The sequence below is a fragment of the Suricata suricatta genome, chromosome 17, assembly GCF_006229205.1.
Source record: "Suricata suricatta isolate VVHF042 chromosome 17, meerkat_22Aug2017_6uvM2_HiC, whole genome shotgun sequence".
Taxonomy (NCBI): domain Eukaryota; kingdom Metazoa; phylum Chordata; class Mammalia; order Carnivora; family Herpestidae; genus Suricata; species Suricata suricatta.
The window spans coordinates 1,330,694-1,349,978 of NC_043716.1; the positions used below are offsets into that span (position 1 = coordinate 1,330,694).

The following is a 19,285-nucleotide window of genomic DNA, read 5'->3' on the forward strand; positions in this document are numbered from 1 at the left end:
TCCGGGGACTCGCGGGCCGGCGCGCGGGGGCGGCCGCAAGGGGCGCCACCTCCTGGGGGGCTTGGGGGACTTGGGGGGCCTCCCCGGCCCCCGGCCACGACTCCCGGTGCTGCGGGTTGCTCTTGAAGGGGAAGCGCAGCTTGCAGTCGTGAGGGGGCACGAAGCGGGCGGGGGGCCTGCGCAGCCCCCCGCCCCGGCCCCCCGCGCCCTGCAGTCCCTGCAGCCGCAACTGCTCCTGCTTGAGCCAGCGGAGCCGGCCGCGGCGGAAGGCGGGGTCCTCCTCCATGAGCCGGGACACTCGCTCCCAGCTTGACAGGGTCGGTGACGGGGGCCGCGCTGGGGCCGCGCGCTCGCTGGGGGACTCCTCCGCCGCCTCTGGCCCTGGGGGCGCGGCCCAGGCGGTCTCCCCAGCCTCTTCGTTCTCATCGTCCTGGTCCTGGGAGGGAGAGGGGCGAGAGGGTAAAAGGGGTGAGCACAGACATCAAGGGGTCCCCAGGGGGCCATGGCGGCAAGTGGGCGGGGACTCTGGTTTAGGGAAACGGGCCTGCGGTGGGGGGTGGGTGGAGGAGCAAGTCATCGGAGCCCCTTCCTGGCTCTTTGTCCATGCCCAGGCCACTCCTGTCCTGTGCAAGAGCAGGTCAGTCACTGGCACCCCCCCCCCCCCAGGGCTGCGGTATGAATGAGCGGAGTTCACAGCCAGGCCTCCCACCCACGGGCACTAGGTCAACACTGCCCAAACGCCCTGCGCCCTGGGAATACAGCAGTCCCTGAAAAGGGAGGAAAAATACCATCATTGAAGGTAGAGAGAGACAGCTGGTGGACTCGTGAGGAAAAATCTATAGCGTGGGACACAAGTCATGCTTCAATAAAGTTAAATACAAGAGCATGTTTAGGGGTGCCTGGGGGGACAGTTAAACATCTGACTCTTGATTTCCGCTCAGGTCACGATCCCAGGGCTGTGGGAGGGAGCCCAGCTTCCTTCTGCGCAGAGCATGGAGCCTGCTTAGGGTTCTCACTTCCTTGCCCCGTGCCCCTCCCCCACGGGCACTCGCTGAAGTGAAGCTTAAAAAGCGCACGTTTATACTAATATGCATCACTCATATCACACATAAGCACAGGTGCTGTATGCAGTGGTGTGCTACATGGGGATGAGGAGCAGAGCCAGGCAGGGGATGAGGGCCAGGGAGAAGGGGCCTGGGCAGGGCAGGGCCAGACCCGTTGGAGGCGATAGCTGTAATGAACCCCTGAAGGAGTAAGAAGGTGCAAAGGCCTCAAGGCAGGAAGTGCCCTGCAAGGTCAAGGTGCAGCCGCTTGGGCTGGAGGTGCAGGGCGGAGCGGGAGGTAGGCTGCCCGTCACCCCGGGCGCCTGCAGAAGGCGAGCAGCACCACACGGGGCGTCTGCCGCTAGTAACCCGGGGCCCCGCGCAGCGGGGGCCACGGTGGACACAGAAGCAGCGAGCGCTCGCAGAACCGGGCTGCTGCTGGGGCTGAACGGGGGCAGGGGGGGGACGGGTGCCAATCAGCGCTGAGACACTCGGGGACTCAGTACAAACCCGGATTCCTCCACAAAGACAGGGTTCAGTGGGTCTGGGGTGGAGCCCTGGAAGAGGGGAGGCCCTATGGTGGGTGTGGCCCCTGGGGCCGCTGTGGGGGCACTCGTGGGGGGCACGGGCTGCTGGGGGAAGAGCCTGGCGGGCGCCGCACCTGCGCCAGGGGGATGACCCGCTCCATGCGCAGCACGCGGTCTCTCAGGGCCTGCAGCTCCCGGTCTTTGCTGCTGTTCTGCAGCTTCACCTCCTGCAGAATCCCAGTCAGCTTGTCGATGTGGGCGCGGAGGTCCTCCACCTCGGCCCCGCGGGCCCCCTCCTCGCCGCCGCCGCCGCCGCCTTCCTCCTCGCCCACTGTGTCCCACACGTCGCGGGCCACGGCCCTCCAGGCGTCCCCGGGCCCCTCGGGCTTGCCGTATGTGCGGCACAGCTCCCGCATCTTGAGGGCAGCCAGGGCCTCGATCTCCGCGCGGCCGTGGCGGAAGTCGGCCAGCGCCACCTCGTAGCAGATCTCCTTCACCGCCTGCATCTTGAGGTCGGCCATGGTGGCCCAGCGCGGATCCTTGCCCTGCAGCCGCCGCCGCTGCGGGATCTGATACACCCTGCGCGGGGCCCGGCGCTTCCCGCTGCTCGGCAGCCCGCAGCGCCGCACGATGGTCTGCACGGTGGTCGGCGGCAGCTGCTCCCGAAGCGACGAGATGAGCCGCCAGCTCTCCTCGCAGGAGCGCTTGTCCGAGTCGTCTCCGCTGTCAGAGTCCGCGTACTGGGGCCACACAGAGAGAAGGGGGAGGGGGCTCAGGACGCCCGCGGGCCCCCCCCCCCCCGGCTGGCCCTGGGTCTCCCCGCAAATCTGCGTGGAAGTGACCGGCAGAGCGACCCACCAGCGCGAACCACAGTGGTGCGGGGTGCGGGCGGCCACACCCAGGTCCCGCCCAGGCCGGGTCGGCTTAGAGAACACCCTCAGAGCACAGGCGGCACTTGGATGCGGAAACGTCCCAGAGGTCGAGCCCAGGAAGCCCTGCTCACGTGGGAGGGTCACTAATTCCCTGCACCCAGCTTGCTCCCAGGGCCACATTTATGTCCCATCTCCTCCTAAATGCCATGGCCACCCCCCGACCCGATGCCCGCTCCCCACTCCGGCTCACACAGCATGAACCAAAAGCAGAGCTGGGCTAACACGCCGCCAGCCCACCTCCTGACTCTGCACCCCAACACACCCTCTGCATGCACATATGCCCCCCATGGACCCCCGCGCCCCTCTGAGGGCGCTCCCCCCATGTCCGGCCAGCCCTCACCAGTCGCTGCTGCTCCAGCAGCAGGTCAGCCTCCTCCTTCTCTTTCCGGTACTGATTCTCTAGGTCCTGCAGCCTGGGGGGGCGCGGGGCAGGGGTAGGAGGGAAGAGAAGAAGCTCTAGAACCACTGCAGTGGGGTGCCTGACAACCGGAGCTGGGGAGACAGTCCAGAGGGCACCCCGTCCCGTACCTCTTCTCCATCTCCAGCTTGATGTCGATGCCTTGCTGCTCCAACAGTTCCTTCTGGGCGAAGTTCCAGTCCACGGGCTCGGAGGGTGGGCCGGGGGGCGGGGGCACCCCTCGCTCCCGCTCCAGCCGCGCCTGCTCGGGGTGGTTGAAGCGGAACACGTGGTTCTTGCCCATCACGATCCTATTTCCTGGACACGGGAGCAGAGAAAGGTGGGCTCGCTCCCCACGGTGGCAAACCCGTCCCTGCACCCATGGGGGACAAGGCCCGCCCACAAGCCCAGGGGCCCCAACACCTCACCTCGACCACCCCAGCCCAAGGGCAGGCTGAGCCTCTACCGATCCCCACCCTGACAGCCAGGGGGAACCCAGGGGCGTGGTGCCCTCGTCCTGTTTAGTCCGGGCCGCGGGCGAAACCAAGAGCAGGGGGCCTAGTCATCATTTCCCAGTCCTGTCTCCTTCCGGGTGCTGCCCCAGGGCTCAGCCTCTGCCCCAGACCCTCAGCCCAGCCTGCGGGGAGCGCTCACGGCACACAGCCTCGTCTACCTGACTTCAGCACCAGGGGCTCAGTCACCAGCCTCCCATTGACATAGGTCTCGGCTCCTTCACAAGGCTCCAGGGTGACCACCACTGAGCAGAGGGCGAGAGGAGGAGGGGCCATTAGGTCTTGGGGGAGGGGTGCTGCTCACAGACTCCCACCTTGCAGTCCCCCCAAAAGACATGCACGCACCCCCAGGCCCGCCCCCCAGTACCTGTCAGGGGTGCCACGGCCCCTCTGGTGGCAGGCAGCACGGGAAAGGAAGAGCAGAGGGAGGATTAGAGCCCCAGCCACCATCCCAGAAGCGTCCGGAGAAGCCCCCTCCTGCCCCCTGCACCCTCCCCAGCAGTGGCTCAGCAAAGCCGTGATTCTCAGAGGGCTCCGTCCCTCATGTCCAGGGGTCAGCAGGCCGTCACCTCTGCTTCCCCCATGTCCACTCCTTCCTTTCCCACAAACATCGTCCCCGGCCAAGCCTGGAGCCCACAGGCCCCCAGCCCGCAGCTGATGCACTTCACAAACTGCCACCTGACTACTCTTCACAGTGTCTGCGCAGCAAGACGGAGCCGACCAGACTTAACGGTGTCCGGCTGCCCCTCGGTCCTCTGTACAAAGCACGGGGCCTGCTGCTCGCTGGGACACCCAGCTCGAGGCAGCCCCCCGCCCCCAAGGACTCGGACCTCACTGGCATGGAGAGGAGCCTGGTTCTGAAGGCTCTGGGACGCCTTCGCTGGGGACGCTGAGCAAATCGCCTGACTCCTGCGGCTTCTATAAAGCGAACGAAGTCCCTCCTCGCAGAATGGTTGAGGAATAAAAGAACGAAGTGCTATGTGGAGCGGAGTTCTTACTTACACTGAAAGTGCTACGGGCAGCAGAACGAACAGTGACCTACGGCGGCGGGGCTCCTGACGCCGTGGGGGGAGCAAGCAGGCAGGGGACTCGGCTCCGGGGCAGAGGTAGTGACGGCGGGAAAGTGGGGCCTTCGGAGCCGGGGCGTGAAGGGAGCCTCAATTCCATCATCTCAAATGATGGACAAGAGAAGGGCGTGGCAGGGAGGTGGGGTGGCTGCAGTGGGTGCCGGTCTCTCCCTGCCCTTTCCCGCCACATCCCGAGTTCATTCACTCATTCCATGAATACTCCATCTCCACCATATGCCCGGAGCTATTTGAGGTCTTGGAAATACACTGGAGATAATAGACCCAAATCCTGGGCACCCGGGGGGTTCAATCAGCCAAGCATCGAACTCGTGATCTCGGCTCAGATCAGGATGTCACAGTTTGTGACATCGAGCCCCACTCAGTCTGCTAGGGATTATTCTCTCTTCCTCAAGAGCACACGTGCACGTTCTCTCTCAAAATAAATACAAAAACGTTAAAAAACAAACCAAATCCCCGCTCTCAAGAGCTTACTTCCAGCAAGTAAGACAGATGAGTCAATATGCAGAACCTCTCAAGTCGGAGCGACGGGCATTACACAGGGAGGCGGGCGGGAGGGGAGGGCTTGCTCCATCCAGCCAGGCCAGGGCAGCCTTCTCCAGGACCCACGGCCCCGGTGCCCCCCACGCGCTGCTCCAATCTGGTTCTGCCAGCGTCTAGCTGCCTGATCTTGGGCAAATCCCCTAAACGCAAGAGCCTCTGGTCCCTCACTTGTGACTGCCTGAGCAAACGCAGCACACAGCTAGTCAGTCAGCCGTGACCATTCTATGCGCACAGCTCTGGCGGGGCCCCCTGCTCGCTCTGCCTGCCTGGTCAGACCTCAAATCTGCCACCAGAACAGAGACCGGATGGGACCGGATCTTCACAGACCCCACCCTTTGGGGCCCCGGGGTCATCCGTGGCTTCCACTGGTACTTAGCCGTTCTGTGCCTGCCCATCACCTCCCCAAACGCGCTCTGAGCCCCCGAGGGTGGGCTCGCTCCGAGGGCCGTGTGCGGTTTGGTGAGGGCCTAGCCCATGCCTGGAGGTGACCGAAGAACAGGAACTTGGCCATAAGTCACTGGGCTGAACTGATTTCGACAGTTCGAGGCCCGAAAGGCCGGAAACGTCTGCTTCCCACCTGGGACTTGAACGAGGCCGGAACCACCCTGTTACCCTGACCCCGAACCGCAGCGCAGCCCAGCGGGCAGGTCAGGCCTGAGCTGTGAGCCCCACAGCAGTGACTCTTCTTATTTAAGAAACGTGCTGATGGGGCGCCTGGGGGGCTCCGTCGGGTAAGCCTCCGGCTTCGGCTCAGGTCAGATCTCACATTCGTGGGTTCGAGCCCCGCGTCAGGCTCTGTGCTGACAGCTAGCTCAGAGCCTGGAGCCTGCTTCCAGTTCTGTGTCTCCTTCTCTCTCTGCCCCTCCCCCTCTCATGCTCTGTCTGTCTCTCTCTCAAAAATAAATAAAACATTAAAAAAAAAAAAGAAAAAAAAAAGAAGCGTGCTGATGGCGCACATCCCATCTGCCAGCCCTGCCTTCAGACCAGAGGCACAGCGGACCTGCTCCAGGCTCCTGCTGAGGGAGCAGCTCGGTGCCCCCAGCCTACGCTGGGGCTCAGCTTCACTTGGGCTTACATAAACCCAAATCGTTCCTTTTTCTAAAAATGACTGGACCAGGGCCGCCTGTGTGGCTCAGCTGTTTGAGCATACAATTTCAGCTCAGGTCATGATTTCGAGGGTTGTGGGTTGGAGCCCCGCGTCCAGCTCTGTGCTGACAGCTCAGAGCCTGGAGCCTGCTTTGGATTCTGTCTCTCCCTCTCTCTGCTCCTCCCCTGCTCACATTCTCTGTCTCTCAAAAACTGAAATAAAACTTTAAGAAAATATACGACGACTGGACCAGAACGAAACGGTGACCTCACGACCGTCCAGGAGCGCACAAGCACCGCTGTTGCAGGAGCAGACAGACGGCCACCTTCGCGCTTAGCTTTCGTGATTCCTCAAAGCTTTTACTGCTACGGCCAAGTTAGGGCTACAAGTCTATGGACGTTTTGGAACCAGAGGGGCACGTGGGCCAATGAACTCCCAGAAACCTCTGCGGTCACAGCTGGACAGAAGCAGGAGAGAAACTCAGAGACGGCTCTCTGGGAGAAACAGCCAGGGCGCACGCTGAGGCTCCGACACTGAGGACGAGGGCAAGATCTCGTCTTCACCAGAACCTCGTCGTCCCCAGCACACCTCAGTGTCCCGTGTCTGCCATCGGGACCCCGCCGCCCCCCGCCCACGGCAGCAGACCTCGTTCCCAGGGCTGGCGCACACGGCTGGGTGCCGGATGCTCCCCCGGTACTTAACCCAAGCTCCAAGCCACTCTGAAGACGGCCACAGTCCCAGCGTGGGGACCCAACCCAGGCCTCTGCACTCGGTGGCCCCTGAGCTCCCCCCCGCCCCTCGGCCGTTACCTTCTCCATCCGGCTGGGGGATGCTCTGAAACGCACAGTGTTGCTCTCGGATGAACTGCCCGGTTAACTTGATGTCCACGTCCACCTGGCCGACCCTGGGGAGGCAACGGCCAGCTCTGTGGGCGCGTGTCACACCCGCCATGTCCCTCTGGATACAAGCTCGCGCAACTCAGTGAGCCAAGCAGTCATTCCCAGTTCCGGGAGAAGGCAGCTGAGGCTCAGAGAGGCAAAGCAACCTGCCCAAGGTCACAGGGCCTGGCAGTGGGGAAGCTGGGATTCCAGACTGGACCTGCCCGACTCCAAAGCCCAGGTCCTGCCCACATGTCCCACGAAAGGGACAAGGACCCAGGAGTGCCGCAGGCACCCTCAGCATGGGCCTCCCGCCCGTCCTCAGGGCCGATCGCCCAACAGCTCACTTCTTACCCACGATCGTCAGTTGTGAATGCCTGTGTTGGGAGAGGGGGCACCCTCACCCCTCCAACTCTAGGAGGTGACCTCCGAGCCCCTGAGCCCCAGGGCTTCGTCAGAACAGCCCACAGAGCCCCTGCCACATGGGCACTGCTCATCAGGAAACTATGCCTCCCGTCCCCCCTGGCAAGGCAAGGTCACACCAGTAGGTGCCAAGGCAATGCCACTAGGAGCTGAGAAGGTAGCAGTCTGGAGTTTTCCCCCCCACTTCTCTGCCCCAGGAAATCGGGACCTCGCCCCACAAGCAAGGGGCAGGGACGGCCACTGGGCAGCTGGGCCGCAGCACCTCAGGGAGCCCTGAGGGCGATCTGGGCCGTGCAGGCAGCTGTCCTGAGACCTGGGGTGCCTCCAGAAAGGTCAGTAGGGAAGGGAGTCACCAGCATGGCCATCTGTCTGCAACCACACCCCAAAAGAAGAAGCTGCCCCAGAGACTGTGGGGCAAACGCTACCTGGTGATGCCATCTTTGATGTGGTAGAGCAGACACTCGGACATCAGGGGGTCTTCGTTCAGGTTCACCAGGTGGGGGGTCTGAGGGAGGAGGGGAGTGGTCAGGGGGGGCAAGGGGAGAGCTTCAACAATGTCCCCCCAGGTTCCAGCACTGCCAGCCGCACCCCTACTCGGGGAGCTCCCCCAGCCACCCAACCCCCACGTACAGGACACCACAGCTCAGTGGAGCCGCCTCTCCATACACACAGGGGCCCAGGGAAGTGGCCACCGTGTCCCCTCCCACCTCCCATAGTCCACCCACCCGTCCCCCCACAGAAGCCTGGGGATCTACCTGCCCTGCCTCTGCTTTCTCTGCCTGCCCTGTCCCTGCCTCATTCCTTCCTTCAAAATGTATCCTGCCCTTTCCAGAGAGTACAAGCAGCCACGAGGCGAGACCAGGCTCCCCACCAGCCTTGCAGGTCGCACATCTTAGGAACACAGGTGACTCATAGCCAAGGGACAGAAAGCGTCAGCTTGATTCAAAAGTGTTTGGAACTAACACAGCGGCTTCTCACAGCAGACTCCGGCCTCGCCTGGGGCCAGGGTCCCGTGGCAAGTGCCATCCGGGGTCTCCCTGCCTGAAGCCCATCCCCTGGGCCTGGCTGGCTGCTCCTTATGCTGTTCCACATGGAAAACCCAGCCCGGTCCCTACCCCAGAAACACATCTTCTGGGTGGTGTTTCTCTGTCAACACCCCCGCCCTCCCCAGGCTGTACCTGGGTAGCCAGGGGAGCTGGCCTGGGCCCCCCACATCCCCCACAGCCCTGCCTGCTGGCCTGGGCCCCCCCCCCCACACCACCACAGCCCTGCCCAGCAGCCTGGGTCCCCCGCACCCCCTCAGGGCCCTGCCCGGTGGCCTGCTCTTCCCCCCAGCCCTGCCCACCAGGCCCAGGGACAGCTCTCATCTGCTGCCCTCCTTTGGCCCGCCCTCAGGCCTCTCTGGTGGGCAGCCAACAGCCACCTGACTTTATGCTGGTCCCCTGAGTGTCCTCATCAGTGCTCCAGCCTGCTTATCCACACACCCTTCCAGAAGCAGGCCCCCTGCATCCCTGGCCACCCTCGTGGGCCGCTCCCAGGTTCCCTAGTAGGGAATAGCATGCCTCGCAGCCGCACCCCCACCCCCATCTGTCAAAATCATTCACTTCCTGCCCCTCAAGGTGGGTCTCAAATGCTCCCTCCTCCATGAAGCTTCTTAAGCCTCCTACCCCAATACAAGACGCCCTGCCTAAGTTCCACAAGGATCCACTGCAGGCGGGGCCTCGGCGGGACTTGTCGGAGTGCTGGGTACTTGGGGGCGAGTTCCCGTCAGCCTCTGCTGTCGTCCACAGGGCCATTAGTCACCGGAGAAGAACAACCCCAGGTGGGAACAGGATGCCCTGCGGTGCTTTCTGACCTTTCCAAGCCCTCCCTTAGCTCACTCATCAGCCCCTCTGTCCCCAGGGAGCTGAGCGTGGCCATCAGGGAGAGGCCTGTGAGAAGGAACACAGCAGCTTGTCCCTGAGCCCGAGGAGGAGGAGGAGGAGGACGTGGACAGCGGAAGGAAGAGTGCTCCAGGTGAAAGGACAGGTCGGGACGAAAGCCCGGAGGCAGGAAAGCACAGGGCGAAGGGGAAACGGCCACGGTTCTCTGAGCGCCCGGTTCCCTGAGCGCCCTGAACGGAGCCCCCGCGATGTCCACGGTGGACACGATGTGTGTCCATGTGTCCGCCGCAGCCCGGGCATCCAACCATCACAGCCGCAGCCCTCCTCTCGTCCCCAGGGACGCCCACGCCCTCCCTCGCTGCGGCAGCAAGCCTGCTCTGGGAACGGCAAACACTGACGGGCTCTGGAGACAGAAAGCGACCCATCCCTCGGGAGAGGGGACACCATTGAGAGCAGCGCTTTTCGGTCTTTGTGCAGCCCTGGAGCCCTTTGTTCCGACGAAACCGTACCTGGAAGCCTAATGAGTCAAGCAGATACGCAGGGAGACGCTGAGGCTGAGCTGGGGGTGGGGGGCCCAGAGTCGGGTCCTGCCCACCCCCCTCGGCCCCTGTGAAGGAAGCCCGGAGCCCAGTTTGAAAATCACTGACTGAAGAAGTCGCCGGGCCTGGCAGTGGAAGCCCAGAACAAGGGGGCTTTCCCTCGGGCTCGAAGCCCTCTCGGGGACAAGCCAGCCTCTCCCGCAGGACCCGATCCACACAGCAGCACTCCCAGGTGGGGGCGGCCCCGCCAGGCCCGTTTTCCTGACGTCGAGCCACCGTCCTTCGGAAGCCACATGGCTTCTCACGTGAGGATGCCTGCGGCCTCTCCGCCTTGAGCAAGTGCGACACACATTTACCCAAAGACACCTTTTCCTCCCGTGAGACCAGCAAAGACCAAAACGCTGGCGAGGGTGAGGGAGCTCGGGCCCCCCTGCGCTGCTCTGGGGAGCACGGTTTTAACATTTGGAGGACACTCAAGGAAATGCATCGAAATCCTACAAAGCTCCCCTCTGACTCCAAACCTCCACCTCCAGGAATTTGTTCTGAAAACGATCAACCTTCCCATGAGGCCACACACCGAACCACAGCTTACACTGTCAAAGGACAGCAAACAACCCGAATGCCCATCGGTAGCAAGCCGCTTAAAGGAACGATCCCACGTCCACAAGAACATTCTGGAGCGTCAGGCACGAGAGCACGGCTGTCCCAGGAGGCCGCATGCACACACGGTGCACGACTGCGGCACACACCCGGATGGGCAAAGACCACTGTATGTGACACATAAGAAACAGAGGACAGAAGAGGCCTTATGTGTGTGTCCCCCTTACGAGAACTGAAAACCAGACCCCGTCCACTGGTCCCTGGGCCTAGGTGGCATCCCCGTGCAGCATGAGGCCCTCCAGGAAAGAAATGGGCCCCCCTCTACCTTTCTGCTAACGCTGCACACGCAGCGGGAGCTCCCAGGCACCTGGCAGACCTGGTGGCTATAAGCCACACAGAGAGCTGCCCATGGTCCCGTGTCCCAGAAGCAGGCTACAGAGGGACCCGAGTGCCCAGTCCTGGACAGGCCCCCATCACCACTGCCACAGCTCTCTGGCTCCCAGGCTGTGCCTCAGGCCGGGCCAGGCCAACCTTTGTCCTCGCCCTGCCTGATGGGTCTCCTAGACGGCCCTGGCCTTCTAGAACAGAGACGAGGCACCTCCTTCCAATGACCCAGAACTGCTCCCAGGCAGCTCTGAGCACAGCACACCTGACTGGGGCCTGAGCCCATGAGTTTCGTACACGGCCCAGACAGGCAAGGTTGGCTCCCCGGCAGGACCCAAGTCCCCGCTGGGCTCGAACAGGCCTCCACGACGCCCTCCACGGGGCACACGGGCCCAGGCATCCTGGTGGCCTGCATCCTGCATCCACCGGACTGCTGGGCCCTGGGCGGCACTGCCCAGTGAAGACTGAATGCCTTTCCTGCCTCTGGCTGAGCCTGGCCACCCCGTGCCTCCTTCCTTCCTCTCAAGCACCTGCACACAGCGGGTGTGCGACAGAGACCTGTGTGCCCCGTGTGGCCAGCACTGGCCCTGTCGCTCAGCCCGATGCTCGCCAGCCCCTCTATCACCCCCGTCCGGCCCGTCCGCCTGCCAAACCGCCTTCTCTGGGACACGGCTTCCACACGTCTCCCCCTGCACTGACGAACTCCCACACCCCTGCTGCGTTCACAGCCAGACTCTTGCAGTTTACTGCCTGCTCCGGGCTCTTCCCTACACCCCTCTTCCTGGGACTCGCTCGCCGTGTGTCTTTCAGCAGGTAACCCACACACAGGATGTGAGTCCATCACTACCCCAACCTGCCTCCAACCTCCCACCACCTCCCCTGCTCCTGGGGTCACTACTAAGACCAGTTTGTGAACCCCGAAACAAATCCTGTGCGAACTCACACACCCGTGTGGGTGTACATGCAGCTTCCAGACAGCTGTTGAAACCCCCAGAGGGGCAGGGAGCCTGGCGACCTCCCTCGGCCCCTAACAAGGCACACCTCGGGCTGTCGCACAGAGGTCGGACAACACACAGGAGGGGGTGGACGTGGGGACAGAGACGACGCAGGAACAGACTCAAGGATCAGAGTTGGGGCTCACCCTGGACCCCCCAACCCCCGGGGCTCCCAGGAGCTCCAGGGCTTCCTCAGCAGATCCCTCACTCACCTTCTTAGGAGAGAAGACGCCCACGGTCCCGCCGTCCTCCCGGACGGCCACCCCCATCTCGGCCAGCAGCGCTTCTCTGCAGGCCAAGACGCGTGAGCGTGAACCCCTTTTCTGCAGGGCCTGACCTCCCCTCCATGATCCCTCCCCCCCGCCCCCGTGGCTGCCAGCCCGCCGCTCACACCTCTCCAGGGCCTGACCCTCCCCCCCCAGGCCCCCACTCCAGGGCCTGACCTCCCCCCACACCCCCGGCTGCCAGCCCGCCGCTCACACCTCTCCATCCTCAGGGCTTCTGTCTTCCGCAGCTTCTCCTCCCAAGTCTCGTTCAGCTCAGCTATGATCTTCTCTGTCTCCTGTGGGCACGGGACAGGTGCGGGTTGGGGCCGTCTGTGACAAGGACCCACCTCGGGGCCACACTACTCCTGGGAACCCGTCTTCCTCCTCGGCTCCTCTGCCTTTGGAGAACTAGACCCACAGCAGCTGCTAGCCTCCCCCCACCCACCCTGCAGCCCCGCCTCCCACCTGCAGCCGCTCCATGGCCTCCTCGGGCCCGATCAGGGGCTCAGCACTGGGGGAGAACGATGGTTCCAGCTCCCCATTGTGCGCTGGGGGGCATGAGGGGGACGCCAGGGCAGGGGGTGGCGACACGGCCGGCAGAGCACCTCTGCAACTCCCCTCGTCCACCTTCAGGCCTAGGAGGAAGGCAGAGGTCACAGGAGGCTAAGAAAAGATGGAACTGAACTGATCAGAGACGCAGAGCTGGCCTCACAGAGGATCCGCCTGTCTGGACTGAGGAGGTCATCTGGTCACCCTCAGCCAAGCAGGGAGCTCTCCTAGGCAGCTGTGACAAACAGGCACCCGGTCCCTCCTTGCTGCCCCCCAGGGGTAGCGAACGAGGCAGCCAATCCCTCCCACCGCTGGGTGACTTGCACCGTCAGAGGGTCAGCTGTGGCCGTGACCTGCTGCTTCCTGTCGCGTGCGCCCTCATGTCTAGGTCTGCCTTCCGGGAGAAGACAGCCCGTGTAGCTCTTGCTTCTGCGATGCCACTGTCCAGACACGGGCAGGGAACACCATGTCTGACTCTTCCCTCCCCAGGAACGGACAGCCTGTCCTCCTCACCGTGCCCCAGCCCCCAGCCGTCTGCAGCAGGAGGGCCCCCGGGGCAGGAAGCGGGGCACGGATCATGCAGCCTCCAACGAGGACACCATCAGGAAGGAGTGAGGCTGGGAGTTATGCCGTAGACCCCGGGCTGAGGCTCGCCGCCAGCTGCGCCCCACATTCCGTAAAGAGGTTGGTCAGGGCCGGTCGCCCCACGGCCCATCCTAACCGCCTTACCGCCTGAACCATACACGGCGCCGGCCCTCGGCCCCTGCGCCCTGGCTTCAGCAGTCCCAGCGGCCTCTCCGGGCCCCCCCGAGGATCAGTCCCTCCTGGCTCTGAGAGGTCTGAAGGCGCGCGTCCCCCCTCCACGCCCATATCCACACCGCTGTGCACACGGAGAGCTTCGTGACCAGGGCCCCCTTTCTGGCCTCAGGCCTGGGCAAAAGCCACAGAGAGGTGGAGCGGGCCTAGGGGCGACAGGGAGCCGCCCTCCTTTGGAGCCCTACCTCCCAGGGCGGAGGCGGACAGCCCCTGAGCCAGGAGCAGCTCCCGCAGCCGGGCCACCTCCTCCTGCAGCTCTCGGATCAGCCGGGCGTTGGGGTCCTCGTTGATGACGGCGTTGCAGCGAATCTGCTTGGTGCGGTCTGCGTACCTGGCGTGGGAGGGAGGGGGAGAGGTGGGTGCAGCTCAGAGGCAGGCGGCCCCACCCGGTCCCCCACGTCCCTCCCTCTCCCAGACCTTTAAATCCTGCTCAGCCTGCCTGGCGGGCAGGGTCCTGAGCCACTGGCCTGAGCTCCCGTGGGGCCCCACCTGAGGGTGCTGAGGGTCTCCTCGTAATTGATATCCGCGGGGCTCAGGGCCGCGATCATGGCTGTGCGGGAGTTCCCACCTGCAGAGACACAGGGCAGAGCTGTCATCGGCCGAGGCCCGAAGTCAGTCTGGGTCTCGAGGTCAGGGGTCCTCAGTGCCCTCAGAGGTCTAGCAGAGTCACTGTCTAAGGCAGGGTGAAGTTGCAAGTCACAAACTAGCCTTGGTGGTGGTCAGAGGCGGGGAGAGCCCAGACATCTTTGGGACAGTGAGAGGGGTGGGGGAGGCCCCATGGTGAGGCCCCTAGCTTGGTGGGTCCTCAGCAGCAGGAAACCTACCAAGGATGTTCCCTGGGCAGGGGCACGGGCAGGGGACAACGGGGGATGATTCTAGGGGTAGAGGGGACTGGTCAGACACGTGAGAGAAGCCGGTGGGCGGGGCAGAGCCAGAGGAGAGGGGGCACCTCACCCAAGTTCTCCTTGAGCAGCCACGTGAGCACGGAGTCCCTGTAAGGGATAAAATCCGACTTCCGCTTCTTTGATTGCTGGAGGACGGAGGGGAAGGGTCAGGCCAGGCACCCCTTCCCGGCGGCCCCGAGCCACCTCTCGCCCGGCCCCAGCTCTTACCAGATCCGCCAGGGCCGAGATCACCTTCCCCAGCGTCGTCAGGGACTTATTGATGTTGGCCCCTTCCTGGAAAGGGACCAGGAGCCTGGGAATGAGGCCCTCCTCCCCGACGCCATGCACGTCTCCCCTCTCCCCTGCCAGAGACCACCACACGTAGCCCCTGCACTGACCCCAACCTCCTCTCCTAAGGCCCCTCACCTTCAGGCGCATGCCCCGAGCCCCCGAGGAGTCGGCCCGCTCGCTGCCAGCAAGGTCCACCAAACTGATCTTACTGACCTGGGGTCAGAGGAAAGGGAAGGAGGTCGGGGGATCAGGGAGCCAAGGGGACGGGCAGATCTGGGGGCCGCCCAGTGAGGCACTGGGGCAGGGCGCGAGGGAGGGAGGGAGCCCACCTTCTCGGAGTCCAGCCCGGTGAGCTGGTCGTGGCAGCGCTGCGTGAAGACTATGGTGAAGACGGCGTGTGAGCGGCTGCTGGTCTCGTTCATGTTGGTGGCGGCCACCGTCCTGGGGGGGGAGGGGGGCGGTCACTGCATGCGGCCTCTCACCTGCCCAGCGCTGGCTCCCCATCCCCGCTCCGTCAGCCTGCCTCACCGAGCCTTATTGCCACAATCCATGAGGTCAGCAATGTCCACGTAGGAGGTCACGGCCAACTTAGACAGGTCCTGCACGTAGGGGCCCAGGATGGGGTGCTCCCGGACCCGCAGAGAGCCCCGACTCTTGGGGTTCAGGAGGTCTCGTACCCGCTCACAGTAGATCTCCATGTAGCTCACCTACGCAACAGAAACACACAGGAGATGAAAAAGCAGCAAAAATACAGATAATGAAACTCACCCTACTGTCCTGGGGACGCGCGGGTGACAGGCTCGCAGACCCTGGGCATTTGTGACACCCCAGGCACAATGCCAAGCACGCCACACACAGGGCTCACCTACCCAGCACCCCCAGGACGGTCCAGTCTTTATCGCTGCAGGAGCAAACGCACTCAGGAGCTGGGACATGAAATCACTTACCGGAAGCCACCGCTAAGGGAGGACAAAGCCATGAGCGGACCCTACGCTGCCTGACTCCGGAGACGGCCCTGGGCCTTATCCCAGCCGGAACGCCGCGCCCTCCCAGTGCCCCGCCAAGGCCCCCGGCTTACCTCCACGGAATAGGACAGCTCAGCACTCTGGTTCTCATTAACACGAGAGAAGAGGTCCTCGCAGAGCTAGAAGGGGACACAGAGAAACTGCTGTTCGAGGCGCACCTGCCAGGCCCTGTCCCGAGCAGCTCTGTCTACCCCTCACCATAGCTCTGAGGGAGGGTGTGTGCCCATTTCACAGACGGGAAAACAACCTCAGAGAGGTTCACGCTTGCCCGGGGTCACAAACTAGTGTCCAGGGGACCAGGCAAGCATCCTAAAATCTCAACCCGTGACAAGCGAGGCCCATGCTGCACAGTCCAGAAGAACGACGGTCCGCCTCCGGTTATCCACAGCCTGCAGCCAATGCTCTGCCCGCCATCCACGCGTCCGCAGGCCAGCCGCGCTCATCAGGGACCCGAGACAAGAGGAAATCGCAGCACGGGGTGGACCCAGGCTTCAGGCACGGGCTCTCCAACACCAAAGCGTTGGCTTTTCTCACTCAGCTTTGTTGCTTCCGGTGGGAGCAAAGACCCTTCCCACAAGAGTCCCGAAGTCCATGGAGCAGCCGACTGCACTCCCTGCCACATTCCCTTCGCCAAGCCTCAGGGGACCAGCTCCCTGCTCCCTAATCCTGAGGCCCCTGTCCTTCCCCTCCATGGGGCAGCTGGAGATGCTCCGGCCCGGCTGTCCCGCTGGGTCCCGCACGCACACCTGGGACACGGTGCCCTCCAGCCCCTGCCTCCCCGCTGGGTCCCGCATGCACACCTGGGGCACGATGCCCTGCTGGCCCGGCTCCTGCCGCCCCATCATGGTGTAGGACTTCCCGGCCCCGGTCTGCCCGTAGGCGAAGATGCACACATTGTAGCCCTCGAAGGCATGCAGCAGCATCTCTTCTCCGATGTCCCGGTACACCTGTTGCTGAGACGCAAACTGGGGGTCCTCAGCCTGGGCGGAACAGGGGCGGGAAAGATAGCAGGAGCCCTAGATGACCTTGTCTGCAGCGTCCAGGTGCCAAGAGTCTTGTTCCTGTCTGATGACTGCCCACAGGTCCCATGTGCCCCCAGCAAACCCCATCCGGAGTCCTGGTTACCTCTGAGAGGATCCCACACAAGCTCCTGCCAGACCCAGTTACCCCAGGGACTCACCCTCCCCCATCCCAGTCCCAGTCCCAACCTAGGGGTCCTACTCACCCCCACCCAGGGTCCTAGTCCTCCCAAGCCAGTCCCAACCCATGTCACAGAGGTCCTATTTCCCAGCAACGCCCCCTCCCCAGGACCTAAATCCTGTCCTGCTTTGCTTAGCTCTTCCCCCGTGCCAACGGCCTCACCGAAGTGTGTGACCAGTAAGAGTAGTCAAAGGTGAAGCTTTTCGGGGCATCCTTGCTCTGTTTGGGGTTGATGATGGCTGAGGCGGCAGAAGGAAAGAGAGTGAGGCCAAGGTCAGGTACTTCCAATTTCTGCCCGCTCCCCACCTCAGTCCTGCTTCTTCTCTCCCCTTTAATACTCCCCACCCCCTCCAGACACCAGGCTAATTTTGGCTTCCCAGGACCCGCCCCCCACCGGCAGGCTCCAGATTGGGCAATAGAAGGCTCTAGGCCAACATTCCCCCTCCCAGGGACTGGGCCACAGAAAGGCCAGCCTGCCCCAGCCCCGCCCCCGCCCTTTTGCCTAGCACCTGCTCGGCACCCAGGCACCCAGCACAGCCCTCCTCCTGGTTCGGCCCAGAAGGACTGGCCGTCGCGGTGGGCCCGCCTGCTCGGCCTGTGCCCGGCTAGGCCCCAGGGGACACACTCACAGGTGGTGTTGCCCTGCATGCTGACCACACACTTGGCATCCTGGCTGGTCTCACGGGCGTTAAAGGGCCGAACCCTCACGGCCACCTTCACTGAGGCGCCAGCCATAGTTCCAGATCCTCTCACCGTCCTCAGCTGGAGGACAGAGAAGAAGAGGGAGTCAGAGCTGCTGGGGGACCCCAGACATTTGCCTCCCACCTTCTCCCAGGAACCAGTCTCTGCACCGCGTCCCCAGCTCCCCAGACCCCGGAGGACCTAGTTCCTAGCCCTCTGGCCCTCCTCCCCAACGTCACTCTCCCCAGGGACTCCTGCAGGTGCTTCTGCCCCTCTCCTCTGCCATGTCCGACTCACGGAGACCCGGGCCGCCATCCCGGAGTTACCTGGCGTCCCGGCCCCAGACCAGGGCAGCTGTATCAGCTCTGGCGCCCACCGGCCCTCGTAGGGGAAGCCCCATTTCACACTTGGGGCCTGGCCACACCAGCTGGGGCTTCAGGGGAAACCCTGGTTGTAGGGGAAGAGTGGTTAGGAGCTACCTCTGCAGCTCCAGAGGTGTGTCCAGGGCTCCACGGCCAGAGGGCAGGGGCAGTGGGTCGTGTTAGGAAAGGTAAGGACGCTGTCGCGCCGGAGCGGCCGAATGCAATGTGAATCCAAGGGCAGGGACCGTGATATTTTTATTCTTCGTCAGTCACAAGTGTACTGAATGTCCAGACAGGGAAGAGAGAGAGAGACAGGATGGACGGAAGGCAGTTCAGGGGGACGCACAGGCAGAGACACCGAAGGCAGCAGGAAGAGGGGCAGAGGGATGGCACGAAGTCACAGACACCAAGAAAAACAAAAACAGGAGAGAGGAGACCAGATCCAGGTCACACTATGAAAGAAATAATGGAAGGAAGACAGCAAACACAGAAATGGGGAACAGGGAGGGGAGCCTGGGGCAGAAGCACAGAGTGGGAGCCCAGAAGAGGCAAGAAGGAAACCCCCAAATACAAAACCTGCCCTTAAATTCCCCGACAGGGTCAACCAAGAAGTAGAAACCGGCTCCCACCTAGAGCCCAGAGCCTCCACCCAGGCAGAAATCGCTGCCGGGCAGACTCCAAGGGCTGGAGGTAGAGCCCAGGACTGGGATCCACAGGCCAGCTGGGGGGCCCCCAAGACCCCTGCCCAGCCCCCCTACACTTCCTCAGGAGGATCCAGGACAATGGACAGGGGAGGGTGGGGTCATCCTGTATCCCTCACGCTAACCCCTGGGGCTCTTGTAGGTGGGTGGGGGAATCCCTGTGAAATACCTTCGGGCTTACTGAGGGAGGAGGAAGGGCTGGGGTCTCCCCATAGAGAAAGCAGGCAGGTCCCAGCCCCAAGCTGGGGCCAGCGCCATGGCGTCCACCGCCCTGGGGAAGGTGCCAGGCGGGAGCCCAGGAATGTGGGTGACCTAGTGCTCACACCCTGAGAGAAGAGGCTGAGCAGCCCACGCCCACGGACAGGAGGGTGGAGGGTTGTGAAGCCAGGCCGGGATGCTGGGGCCCCAAACCCCGATCCTGCTGGGCCTCACCTCCGGCAGCCCTTCCTGGGCAGGGCATGGGAACGGGGGAGAGTGCCGGTCTGCCCCAGGACAGGAAGGGAGTAGCTCAAATCACAGAGGCCGTCTCAGGAAGCGCAGCCCTGACCCCCCAGACCCTGAGCCCGGCAGGGAAGGGGCGACGACAGGGACGCTCCACGGCCGCGCCGTCGCTGCTGATGGGGCAGAGCTGAGGGTGGGCGCGGGCTCCGGGCCCGGCCGGGGCACCTGCGCCTCACCCCTC

The 19,285-nt window shown here is 63.5% G+C and overlaps 1 protein-coding gene across 3 annotated transcripts in view; it reads right to left on the minus strand.

Annotated features, from left to right (window-relative positions):
* KIF1C (kinesin family member 1C) overlaps positions 1-19,200 on the minus strand; it is a 20,094-nt gene extending 894 nt beyond the window's left edge. Inside the window, exons 1-23 of one of the 3 annotated variants that reach the window (XM_029928440.1) lie at positions 19,036-19,200; positions 17,867-17,987; positions 17,489-17,621; positions 17,022-17,098; positions 16,460-16,639; positions 15,713-15,778; positions 15,163-15,341; positions 14,964-15,075; positions 14,770-14,847; positions 14,572-14,637; positions 14,414-14,489; positions 13,949-14,027; positions 13,645-13,790; positions 12,560-12,729; positions 12,311-12,390; positions 12,041-12,116; positions 7,853-7,932; positions 6,936-7,030; positions 3,573-3,656; positions 3,031-3,217; positions 2,843-2,915; positions 1,705-2,310; positions 27-436 (exon numbers count right to left, since the gene is read on the minus strand). In XM_029928440.1, the coding sequence (XP_029784300.1) occupies positions 27-436; positions 1,705-2,310; positions 2,843-2,915; positions 3,031-3,217; positions 3,573-3,656; positions 6,936-7,030; positions 7,853-7,932; positions 12,041-12,116; positions 12,311-12,390; positions 12,560-12,729; positions 13,645-13,790; positions 13,949-14,027; positions 14,414-14,489; positions 14,572-14,637; positions 14,770-14,847; positions 14,964-15,075; positions 15,163-15,341; positions 15,713-15,778; positions 16,460-16,639; positions 17,022-17,098; positions 17,489-17,594 (3,026 nt within the window). In that variant the 5' untranslated portion in view covers positions 17,595-17,621; positions 17,867-17,987; positions 19,036-19,200. The other 2 variants (XM_029928441.1, XM_029928439.1) reach the window with 2 other exon arrangements.
* Between the last annotated feature and the right edge of the window lie 85 nt (positions 19,201-19,285).